General features: G+C 41.9%; 1 protein-coding gene across 2 annotated transcripts in view; it reads left to right on the forward strand.

Moving 5' to 3' along the window:
- Positions 1–13,403, forward strand: part of plxna1a (plexin A1a) — a 248,462-nt gene that overhangs the window by 46,833 nt on the left and 188,226 nt on the right. For both annotated transcript variants that reach the window (XM_070968471.1, XM_070968472.1), the window contains exon 3: positions 12,412–12,594. In XM_070968471.1, the coding sequence (XP_070824572.1) occupies positions 12,412–12,594 (183 nt within the window). The remainder of the gene's footprint in view (positions 1–12,411; positions 12,595–13,403) is intronic.

Genomic DNA, 13,403 nt, shown 5'->3' on the forward strand with positions numbered 1-13,403 from the left:
ATTCTGTTTCCATTTCTGCATGTGCGTCCTGTCCTGTGCCTGTCATGTCATGTGAATGTTCCTGGACCCTCCTCTGTGTCAGCCTGTGCCTACTGCTTTCAGCACACAGCGTTACAATAAAGTATTTTACAGACCTTCGTATTTGGGTGAATCCCTGCCGTGGTCTGTAATAATTGGATTATAGCTGTCAGGGAAGGCTTTAGTTCAGATTACACAGATTATAGTCTGCAGTGCTCAGATGGACAGTATGGTTTAAAGAGCATCATCTGGTTTGTGTCACTTAGAAAGAGCATTTTGGCAAATGTGCAGCTGTGATGTTTGCCTACATTTGGTAAATATAGGCCAAAGTAGCAGATGTGTCATGGTAGACTGAATTAGACTCAACAGTATAGTTGAGGAAGGATTGACATTTGACTGAGATCGTTTCGGCCGAATCCTAACCTTTAAGATATCCACGATCCTTGTACTTGCTCAGGACATCTCTGAATCCAAATCTAAATGTCTGGAGATTTGTCTCATTATCTATGTAGAAATGAAGACATCCAGGCAAACATTTAAGACATTTAAGGATTGTGGATTTATGGAACCTCACATTTCCAGTTTGAATACCTCTTCAAACATAAAGAAGGAAATATACAGGAGGCCAAGTGTTCCGTGTGCATCACTGCTGTCAACCAATGTCAGCCGTGCCAGAAAAGCGTCATGCCAGACTGGAGCTTTCCATGTGGAATTAGCTCAGTTGACGACCGAGGCTATCTGGGGTAAAGCAAGCTGCTGTCCCACTGTGCCACATTAACCTGTGTGGCCAACCGACACTGGAGCGTTCGAGCCGAGCCCTCTCTTCCCACAGAGCTCAGTCTCTGCGGGACTCTGCTACTTTGTGCGTTTTGTTTTTCTGCACACCTTCATGAATTATGACCCAGAAACGTTTCCCACTGGGATTCAGTCTTGACAAACGCAGATACTGGCAGGGATTCTAAATCCACTCCACCTTGTTTTTAAATTCACCAGTGTGGTACTTAAAGCAACAGGCTGGCGTTCATGATTCAGCCTCCTCGTTTAAGCTCTAAAATTAGACCAATTATGCCAAAAGAGCGTTTCAAGGTGTTTTAAAGTATATTGAGTGTGACAAATATTGGAGCTGATGAGGCCTCCTGCGTGCACCGATCCCCGCCTTGAGTGATGGAGGATGGAAGAGGGGATGACTTTAGAAAGGAAGTTAGACAACTGAGAAATAACATGATTATTGCCAGGCCTTGACAGATAGTTTTATCTCTTTTTTTTCACTTGCCTGTGTGGTGCAAATCCAGATATTCAGGAGAGGAGGAGGAGAAAAGGAAAGAGAAAGAGAAAAGGGAGAAAAAACAACCCAAATCCTTCCATTGGTATTGTGCTCTTCAAGTATTTTGCACGCACGCCCGCACGCACGCACTTCATGGTTGCAGGTCAGTCAGGGTTTGTATGTTTTTCATTTAAAATGTTTCAGCTCCTCACATTGGCGCATCTGTTTTCAATCAGGGAGGGGGAGAAAAGGAAATGGAGAAAAAGAAACTCAGATAAAAGAAAAGAATGTGAGGGAAAAGAATGAAAGAATGAAAGCAAAGAAGATATAAGCATGGGTAGAGAGTGATAAAACCGACAGAGCAAAGAAACTGTGTGGAATAAATCTAGCTGCAAAATAAATGTTGATCTCTTGGCATCCCAGCTATTCCTCTGACTCTGACCTACAGGGCTCAAGTCTCTCTCTCTTTCGCCTGCAGCTTTTCGTTCCACCAGAGCACATCTCCTTGCTGCCAGGCTCTCCCTCCATCTCCAACTTAATACTCCTCATTTCACCCAAGCCAAAACAACAGATGTTGAAATGTCGGAGTGCCTTCCCTCCACCCATGAACTCACAGGGAAAAAAAAAAAGACCAAAAAACAAAAAGCGTCAGACCGACGATGCCTTGTAGTTTATGCAATAATCCAGACCAGGCAGTCATCTCCATGCTTCCTCCATGTCCATGATTAAGAAATGAAATGGTACCAAATAGTTTTAGTGGCCTTTTGCTAACCAAAATAAAATCAGTGATGGCTGTTCAGCCAAGGCAGCCAAATTTTCATCAGTTTTGCAGGATATATTACAGTGTTAGGGGAGCACAGTTAAGACCAGTGGTGGAAGAAGAAATACCACAGTGAAAACACTGTGTAAGCATTATTATCAAGATTTAAAGTGTGAATAGTGAAAGAACTCATTGTGCAGGACAATGGTGTCTGTCAGCGTACTGCCAGATCTGATGTTTTTGGATTAATAATATTGCTCCATTAATGTGTATGTTATTTTTTGTGTGTATTCTCCTGCTGTTGATGTTTAGTGTTTAGCTCATTGTAGCTACTTCATGTACTCTTGGGTTGTTTAATGTACAGCACTGCATTATGTTCTATAAGATCATCACATGTTTGTAGCATTGCCGTCCCGTTAGCACCGCGCATCTCTAAAAAGTCAGCTTCTCATGAGAAAAAGACCTGCTTTCAGCTTGTTGATCCAACAGGCTTTTTAAAGAGTTTATTTAGCTGAAGAAGAGGAAGAGGTTCTCTGTTTGTGAAGGAACACTTAATCCTTCAGTTTAAAAATTCACATTCAAAATCAACACAGTTGGAGATGCATGGTTTTCATGGACAGGAAGGGGATAGAAGCTGTAATCTTAATAGTAACTAGTAACTAAAGCTGTCAAACAAACAAAGTAGTGTAGTAAGAAGTACAGTATTTACCTCTGGGATGTAGGCAAATGGGTGTCGTTGGAGCATTCCTCATTTTTCCCAGTCTTTAGCTGCTCCTGTCCCAACATGTTTGAAATTCAAATTCACAATAAGCAGATATTTGCAAAAAACAATGAAGTTGATGAGGTCAAACATTAAATATGTTTGTACTGTTTTCAATTGAGTATATGTTGGAAAGGATTCTTCCAGCTTTTTTGCAATCAGAATTTGTACAAGTAGACATTTGCATGAAATCAGAATACTCCAGTAAAGTCCAGGTAGTGTTACAGGAAAGTTACATCCCACCACTGGTTAAGACTGACCTGGACATGACTTGGGTGTCTTTTTTTTGGTATCCTTGAGGAATTAAAAAACATGCCGAATGTATTCAAACAACTCTCAAGCAGATTTAAAAATACATTTTAAACTCTTTACTGACATTTGCCAGGACACCTGGCACATTGCTACGTGCCTTGGTACATTACCGTCCCACTGTAGATACGCTTCAAACAAGTGGAATGTGCATCACATCACCTCACGTGTTTACATTTGCTAACCGTACATGCATGCAGCTACAACTCAAGATACAATTAAATGCTGACTCGCTCAATAAAACGTTGCTTCATGGCACAACCAAAAACTCTGCAAGGTATCCTTAAGTGATGACAGGAGACAGAAATCAGTTATTCATTGTGATTGGTCCTGTGCTTCATATAGCTCTTGTCATAACCTTCGTTGGTGGTGATTGATGGTAGTCCATGGTAACATAATCAAGATTCAGCATCAGTGTCCAAGCTACCTTATTTGAATATTGTGACAAATTGTGTCCTTTGCATCCTGTGCTTATCTTGTCATAATACTTAATAAACCAACTGCGGTAATAGAAGGCGGGCACTGTGGGTGCACATGACAGCATGCACATGTGTGTGTGTGTTTGTGTGGGTGTGTGGGTGTGAGATGCAGATGCTCGTAGCTCTGTTGCCATTAGAGCAGACTGTGCTGCCAGATGTCTGCACAAAGTCCACTCTGTGTGTGTGCATAACTTTCAGCGGCTGTCTGTGCACTTTCCTCTTCCCCAATACACACACACTCACTTTCTCGCCCACATGCACACAAATGGGCATTAAACAACAGTGGGATGTGTGTGCGCATGTATGCTTGTGTTTGTTAGTGTGTGCGTGTTTGTGTGGAAGCAGTTCAATGCTTCAAGAGTCCTGGTCTGTTAGACAGATGTTAGACCTGCACCCCTACCCTGTCACACACACACACACACACACACACACACACACACACACACACACACACACACACACACACACACACACACACACACACACACACACACACACTCAGATTTTCTTTTATACACTGAAAAAACAAACATGCACACACAGACACACACATTCACTCATTAACAACCAATTAGAGAGCAGATATTGGCTCACTGGGGGAAACTAAAGGCCAACCAGTGCTGTTTTCCGCTTCCAACGCCAAGTCACAACAAATACCTGGATGCAGGCCAGGAGAGTGTGTGTTTGTGTGTATGCATGTGTATGTTTGCGTGTGTGTTCTTTCCTTCTTCTTCCCAAGTTTGGCAGTCCAATCTCATCTCCTTTCTTTATTAGAAAAAGACACACACTCACTAACCCTCACATAATTAAATGCATTTTTCCACTCTGCAAGTCTTGTTGTTCATTGCATCAGCCAGTGTGTCTCAGTAGTATAACTCTCGCGTCGACATTATCTTTCTCACATGGGACTGATGCGCAAGCTATGTTTAACACGTACACACTTGCAGCAACACATGCACACACCCGCTCATTCTCCATGGGATTGGAGCAATGTGTTTATACCAGTGTTGGATGAGGAGATGCTTGAGACATTTGGCTCTCTGGAGAGCATGTTGACAACATCCCTCTCTGTCTCACTCTCTGTTTGCCTCAATCACTGCCTCGAACTCGCTCTTTCTCCCTCTCTCCCCCTCTCTCTCTATGTGATGTGATTTTTCAGTGCTCTCTTGCATCCCTGCAAATAAATCAAGATTTGAAGAAACCAAAAATTTGCTGACAATTTAAGCTGATTAGACAGATCAGATCTTTCTTTTCCAATAAATTACAGAGAAAGCTAGAGAGAGAGAGGGAGGGAGGGAAGTTCACATACACACAATGTAATGCATAAATAGTGCAGGAACAAGAGGAAAGGTCTTCACAGATCCAGACTCTGAGACTTGATCTTAAATGGACTGGTCTGAAATTGATTTGAGGATAGACCAGATCCAAAATGCAGTTGACCCACACAGACCAGGGGACAGAGCTCTGAAAGTCGCAGCAGCATGATGCTCCACTAATTACCGAGCCGCCTCACTGAAAAAAAAAAAAAAAAAAAAAAAAGCAGTGCATGTCCTAAGATTCATTGTCAAGCCTCACAAAAGAAGCTCTTCTCCATGCTTTAAAGTCTTTTTACAATTAAATGGAGTCATCCTTTGGTCAAAACAATGTCAGAAAAAATAGTGAAAATTGCCCATTACAATCTCCTTTAAGTGATCAAATGTCTTGCTTTGAGACCGAGACTGAAAACAATTGGCACCTGCTCCATCATCAGTGCTGGGTCAGCTCTCTCTTCCAGAGCTGTTAAACATGATATAAATGCTACTTTGTGCTTTTATATTTTTGAAACCAATTGTTTTGGTCTGATTTAAGGAGGTTTGGAGGATGAAGTGACCTAATCAACAAATTCTGTTGTGTAGTTTAATGTGCACAATAAATTTTACACTGTTTCAGTGCTTACTTCAATTTCAATTCATTTAATTTAATTTCATTATTTCTCTATTTTTCTTGCACCGTGGCTGTCATTACCAAGGAAATACAGATTAATGCTCACTAGCCCTCATGTGTAATGTTTGGTAAATGCTATAGATGAAGTTCTGCCTTGTGTGATAAAATCAACTCAGTGTTCAATGTACACCGTGGAATCATCTATACTGCATTCAATACACATGCATTGTATGCATTTGAAATGGAAAGACTCCTTTAGTTTTCAGTGCAAAATATGAAAAAGGAAGACACGAAGGTTACTGTAACTATAGTTTACAATGGATGTGTGTGTGGGTGTGGGCGTGTGTGTGTCTGTGGTAATATTGGTCGTGTTCTTCCCAGTGCCACATCTTCTAAACCACAGTATGGTCACAGCAGCTCTTAAACTTGCATGGTTAATGGGCAATTCGAAGAACTGAATCCAACCTCGCTCTGACGCTCTGTCTCTCTGTCTCTCTGTCTCTCGCTCGCTCGCTCGCTCTCTCTCTTCCTGGATTGAGGCTCATTAGTGGCGACAAGAGCGCTGTTGACCCTTAGCCTTCCCCTATGTCTCTGCTCCCTATCTCCCCTCTTCTTTTTCCTGTTTTCTCTCCCCATCTCCTCTCCTTTCTCTTCATCTCACTTGCCCCACTCTTTCCCTCATCACCCCATCATCACTCACCCAGCATGAGTTTGGCAGGGGTGTGTGTGTCTGTGTGTGCGTGTGTGTTGCCAGGGGCCAGCCTGTGCTTGTGTACAGCAGAGGTCTTCGGCAAGGACAACACAGGGGACTCTGTCCTTGCCTAACCCCCTGGAAATAGAACAAAGGTGTGTGTATGTGTGTGATAATGCTATGTACAATGTCCTGAATGAGCTATAGCTAGTAATAATAATAGCACGGTCAGAGGTCCAGTAAGCCAACAGGGACACACTGCATAGAGCTTACTGTATGAAAGCACACACAGACTGCCGCAGGTCACCTTATGTTACAGATGCAGTAAAGAATTATTGCCCTGATTAACACTCAGTTGTGGAGTGTAACTAAGTAAATTTACTTATGTACTGTGCCATATCTCTAAATTTGGTGATTTTGAATTTGAATTTAAAATTTCTGTTTTATAAACTGAAGGATTAAGTGTTCCTTCATGACCTGAGAACATTCTCCTCCTCTTCAGCTAAATAAACTATTTAAAGCTGCTCTTGGATTAGCTGGAAAATGCATAGTCACAAAGCTGAGAAGAGGCTGTTTTTCTGAGCTCATGAAAAGCTGGCTAGAGATACGTGGTTCTCACGGGACAGTGACGCAAACATCTGATTGTATAGAATATGATGCATTGCTGGAGATTAAACTACGCAGCAGTGTGCAGATAAGCTCAGCCGTACACATCTGCAGCATTGACATGCAAGCATACACATTAATGCAGCAGTAACATTCATCCGAAAACATCAGAGTAAAACGCTGATGGGCAACTTTTTTGCCGTGGGATTGCTTTAACTTTTAAAACTTTAAGTCAACGTAGCTGATAATACTTAGCTACTTCAGTACTGATTTGAATGCAGGACATTACATGTAGAGGAGTATTTTTACAGTGTGGTGTTCAGAGATTTTACTTTAGTAAACTTTAGTAAGTAACTTTAGTTACTTTAGTTCTTGTATGATTATTAGTGTTTAGACAAAATTTACCATTTGAGAAGTTTTTTTCTTGTGTTGGATGAGAGAAAGTGGACTGTTTCAAGGTGAGACAAAAGTATTATATTAACAGTTGGTTTGGCTTGATGACGTGACCTTGCTCTGAAAACCTCCAGAAAACATCCAGATATTTAACTTCTAAAGTCTCGACACACACACACACCCACACACACACACACACACACACACACACACACACACACACACACACACACACACACACACACACATATATATATATGGCCTCCAAAAGGGGCCCTAGATTAACCAACTGAAATGGACATTTGTCATATTATGTGTCTTTGTCTGCATGGAATGCTTTTTGGATACCTTTTTGTTTACATTTAGCCACATGTGTGCATCTCCATCTGTCAGACTGTAAAGCTGATTGCAAATCGTTTTGATTTTGCTGGGCTTCGTGCAGCTCTGAGAAATCTCTATTCCACTCCAGAAAGTGGTGATTCACCTGAAGCTGTAACCACCAAACTGCCAGAATAATCAACATTTATGCACTTGAGCAGTTGATTTGCAGAAATTGACGGTTAGCAGTAACAGGTAACTAGCTAACAACTACCCATAAACACATGGATGAATTGCATTTATTTTACACGGGTCGTCACAGTCTCTCATTCACATTGCTGCCTCAGCCACACAGAGTCACTCTCACACAGATCATTCAGCGGTTGAACTGATCGGGGATCAGATAGATTGTATGCATGCGCTGAAATCGCTGGAGCTGCTTTTTCCTCTGTCACAAACACCAGGAGCATCACGTCAGGGTAACTTTAGCTGCCGTCGTTGACTCATTTAGTTGCACTATGGGAGGAGAAATGCTTATGAGTGGGCCTTGACAAGACAGATGCCTTTGCACCTTTTCAACATTTGGCTCGAATGCATCTACTGGTTTCAATCCCTCTCAAATTCTTCTTGGATGCATTTACACATAGATGTTTTGAGTTTGGATAGCTATCCGATCTGCCCAAGATGCATGCCAGTTTCTCAGTGTACATGGATTGCATACAGTGTGTGTGGTGAGTGTTTGGGAATGCATGAATAAAACATGAATGGAAGAAAAAATCAGAAATAGTTATTATATGTTTGTCAGGATTTTTTGTGGTTGGCGTGTCACATGTTACAAACCACAATAATAATGACCTATTTGTAGTCCTTGACATTTAAATAAAGAGAAGGGGATCAAATGATGAAAGTCTGTTGTTAAATTAGGTTCTTCAGTCACGTCCGGATTGGTGGCAGAAAAAGCGTCTCCTCAGTGAGTTGCTGTAGAGGAATGATCGAGTAGGCACACTGTAGGAATTACATGTCTACAAGGCGCACAACAGCTAGCAGATGTCAGGTCTGTGTGAGGCCACATTTGTCTGCAGTGAAAACACGTCGACTGAACGCTCCACTGTGCCTCAATCTCAGCTGTTGACTCTATGGTAATGATGCAAGTCAGGCTAAACATAACAAACCATTAGCGTCCTCAGCATGTCTTCAACAGCGCTGGGAAGATGGCGATCTCACTTCTGTGTGTGCGAGCTCGGCAGACACTGGGAATGCAGATTAGTTTACAAGTATGAGGCGCCCGGCATAAATAAATCCAGGCTAAGTTATGTTATTACAAGCTACTATAATAAACCATTTTTGCTGTGGTCATGTTCTTAAAAAGTTTTGCTTTGGACACAAAGAGGATAACGGGCCTGGTTGTTAAGGGAGCAGAACACTTGTGGTTTTGATTCAGATGTGTTGCTCTACCACATAGTAACAATGCTTTTGATCATCATGCAACAGAAGTCTTCATTTTATGCCCTTTAAGTTACTCTCAGCATGGTGGAAAGACCTCTGCAACTACACATAGTTGTTTATCTCAGCAGTCATGTGACCTGTGCTTGAAGCCCAGGATCAACATCCTGATAATGCTCTTGAAGGGAGGAAGGAAGGAAAGAAAGAAGTTCTCTGAGAGCTACAGGCATATGAAAGCAATGAAAAAAAGAGCACCATTTAGGGACGGACATGATTTTCCCACTGGCCAGTCCTTGTGAACCATGAAAGAACAAAAAAAAAAAAAAAAAGGGAAAGGGACAAGAGAAATATGTGGAGACAGAGATGGTAAAAGAGAAAAGAGTGAAGAATGAAGAAGAGGATTTGAAGCAGGAGGAAAGAGAGGGATGGAAGGAAAGAGGAGAGTGAAAGAGAGGAAATGAGTGGAGGTTCTGTTGTCTTTATCAGAGGAAACAAGGGGAACTGCATGGCAGGAAGCCAAGGCCAGGGTTCATACTGTCACTGAGCCATCTCTCTCTCTATCTATCTCTTTCTCTCTCTGTCTTTTCTCCATACTCCTTCCCATCTTTTTCTTCCTTCCAGACTTTTATTCCCTCCTCTTCATATCTGTCTCCATCTGCCCTGCATCACTTCATGTTTACTCTTGTTTTCCCCCTTTGTCCATCTTTCTTCCTCTCAAATTACTCGCAAAAAAGTTCCGAAATTGAGAACATGTTTATGTAAATCACACAAAAGCTGAAGCATTGTGTGTACTGTCTCTCTCTCTCTCTCTCTCTCTCTCTCTCTCTCTCTCTCTTCTCCCCCCCCCCCCCCCCCCCCCCCCCCCCCCCCCCTCTCCATCACTTTCTCACGTTATGTCTTTGTTTAATGAAATTCAACTTTGCTGTGTTTCTGGGGGCCTTTGACAACAACAGACTTTTTCTCAACCCTTTTTCAACCTGCAACACACACACACATACGCACGAACGTTCACTAACACACATGTTCACTGACAACTCAGCTGTTTTGGGGGGATGGGGTGATTGATTACTCTCAATGGAGACGATGCATCTTGTAATGAACAAGAGAAAGCTGGCATGTTAATTTGAGTCGTGTGGGTGGCTCAATCTTGCTTCTGTGTGTGTGTGTGTGTGTGTGTGTGTGTGTGTGCTTTGTTCCTTTCTGTACATGAATGTTTATGTGATCCTGCATATTTGTTCATGTGAAAGTTAATGTACATTTTTAGCTTCTTATTTTGTGTTTGTGTCTGCATGTGAGTTCCCATAGTAAGCAGCTTCCATCCATCTGTTTTATGCACATTTCCATTTGGTTCATAAAAATAAGTGGATTATGCAAGTTTTTTTCACGCTTGGCTGAAGTGAAGTTGCTGTATTGATAGAATACAACTGTGACAAAGTGCAATGGAACCAAACATAGTGAATACATCATGACAAACATGAAGCATGTGGATGCCTGAAGAGACTAAAAATAGCAGCAGATGAAAACGTTGGATGTGTGAGACGATAACCTTCCTCAAATGAACACAGGAAACAGCCATAAATGGCATATATCCATCATGTCTTCGCTTGTTTGAGGTTTGCCTGGCGCTCTCTAAATCACATAATCTCGTCCTGCAGTCTTCTGTAATAGTTTAATGGTATCACATAAGTGGACGGAAACATGCATTTAATTAGCATTTTCTTGTGCTGATTTCCTGACAATTCTGTTTAAATTTGCTCTGCATTTGGGCGAAAGCTGTATGTTAGGGTTAGGGTATACGCGTGTGCATCTGTTTAATCTCCTTTCATAGTGTTTTGGACATGGGGCTTCATACCTTAACTTATCTTTACAATCATTTCTGACGGTGTGCTCACATTTGATTCATGAACAATGCTGAGCATACAAAAAAACTTGCTTAAGTACATTCTAAGAACCCCATGTGTAACTTACACACTGTGATCTGTAAGTCTAAAATCAACTTAAAATGACAGAGCCTGCCTTGCTATGCCCCCTCATGTAATGCCAGCACAAATAGGGGTTCAGTCATGAGTACAAGAGAACAAGAGAACAGCAAGCCTTTGGAAGACAAGACCATCTTCATGATGATAGCAGAGGAGAATGAAGCCAGGCAGCACATATTATTCTGTGGACTAAATAGTGGGTTGATAAATAAAGCCAAACGTGCAGCTTGGGAGTGTGCTGCCATTGCGGTGAACAAGGTGGACCAGGAAGACAGAACTGCGGCTGATATTAAAAAGAAATGGTCTGACCTTAAACTAGAAAGGAATAAAAGTGTGGTTAATTGATAATAATCACATTGTTTACAAAGCTCATGCAAAGTTCACCACAGGCTTGGTCGCACAAGTGTCCCAAACTGCAGTACCCCTTCATAACCAGCAGGAGAATCACTTCAGGTCTAGTCAAAGTAAGGTTTGAAATAACTGCTTATATGTGGTTTTCCGCTGAAATCATACATAAGATCATAAGTCTGTTTTAGAACTGAGGCCTCAGACGTGTGTGTTTCCCACAGTGCTTCTCGATGTGTGTTTGCAGGATGTGTGTGCATGTGTGTGAGGCCTTCAGAGTAATTCAGCCTCTGTCCATTATCTCTGTTACACATGTCAGAGTAAGGGGAACCTCCTGATGCGTACATAGCTATCGCATGCTTTTAATGACATGCCAATTACACACGCATGCACACACACACGTTCATAAATCAGGCGTGACATATCAACATATCACTGAGGCGATGTGGCTGTGTGAGACACTTTGATTATGATATGCTAATCTGACCTATAATTTACTTCCTGTCATTTCTCCGTGATCTCCTCCGGTGTCCTGCTCATGTTTTCACTCTCGCCTCCATTATTGCAGCTCCAGTTGACTTTCTCGCTGTATTGGCTGGTGTCTTATTAGAAACTACATTGGCAAAGCTGTATACAAAGAAATCAATATTTAAAACATTAACAAACAACTGTTCATCCGTCTGAACCATGCTGAGACGCTTAATTGCTTGGTTTGACATCATGTCCTATGAAATAATCAAATGCTGTAGTGGAGGGGAGAACATCAGTGGCACAGAAGCCTTTGCTGCATGATACTGTGCTTTTTTCTTTAGTGCAAGACAAATGTCACTGGCTTGTCTATCAGTATTCAAAAAAGTAAAAAATAAGAGTAAATAAAGCTGTTGGGAGCTGATGAAACTGAAGTTAATTTTTCCAGTAACGCCCATTAATTTCTTACCATTTCTCCCTAAATCTGCACCGGCTTGGCTTCACTCCAGCACCATAAACTGTGTACTAAGTGCCAGGGAGATCGAAAGCCTCCTCCTTCTTTAAGAATTAATGTTAGTTTAAGGAGAGAAGGGATTTAAAAAGTGTTAATGGTTGAGTTAATGGCTTCCTTTCCCTCTATCCCCCGAAACCCCAGCCGCTGCAGATAGATGACAACTTCTGCGGCCAGGACTTCAACCAGCCTCTAGGGGGCACCACCGCCATCGAGGGCATCCCGCTTTACGTGGACAAGGACGATGGCATGACCTCTGTGGCGGCCTATGACTACCGCGGACACACTGTGGCATTCACTGGCACCCGCAGTGGACGCATGAAGAAGGTAGGCATGCTGGAGTGTGTGTGTGTGTGTGTGTGTGTGTGTGTGTCTGTGTGTCTGTGTCTGTGTTGCTCTTTATGGCTGAAACTGTATTTCCGTTATGGTGTGAAAACCTCATAACCCCATTTAAAATGTATTAGCTTGAGGTAAAGTACCAGAAACTCTTCAAGCAGGCAAAAGTCAATGGTACAAACCTGCAGTAAATGTGTAAATTGTGGCAGAAATATCTGGTAAAGGAACAATGCTGTTTTGCAGACAGAAGATTTTCACCTGGCAGTTATTGTGGTGTTATCCAGTGTTTTTTCTGGTTTTTGCCATTAGCTGTTTCTTCTACATTGTGAATGATGTGAGACATAAGTTACAGCAATAACTGACATGAAACTAATAAAATGTGACTAAAATGGGGATTCAAATGCGCCTGCTGGAGTACAATAATGTGTGTGTGTGTGTGAGTGTGTGTGTGTGTGTGTGTGTGTGTGTGTGTGTGTGTGTGTGTGTGTGTGTGTGTGTGTGTGTGTGTGTGTGAGAGAGAGAGAGAGAGATAGAGAGAGAGTGTGTGTTTTCATGCTCTACAGAAAACCGTTTTCACTTTGAAGCAATTTTGTGTCATTTTATGATGTATTTTCAATGGTCATTGGTTTTGGCATCGCTGACAAATGGTTTTGTCATCAGAAATCTCATTGCAGACATCAGCTGTGAATGTGTGTCTGTGTCTTTGTGTATCTGTGTGTGTGTGTGTGTGTGTATCTTTCATGTCATATTTTGTGTTTTGTCTTTAATGGCTTCTCACCGCTTTGTCATTGAATGCTATT

The sequence above is a fragment of the Chaetodon trifascialis genome, chromosome 8, assembly GCF_039877785.1.
Source record: "Chaetodon trifascialis isolate fChaTrf1 chromosome 8, fChaTrf1.hap1, whole genome shotgun sequence".
NCBI lineage: Eukaryota > Metazoa > Chordata > Actinopteri > Chaetodontiformes > Chaetodontidae > Chaetodon > Chaetodon trifascialis.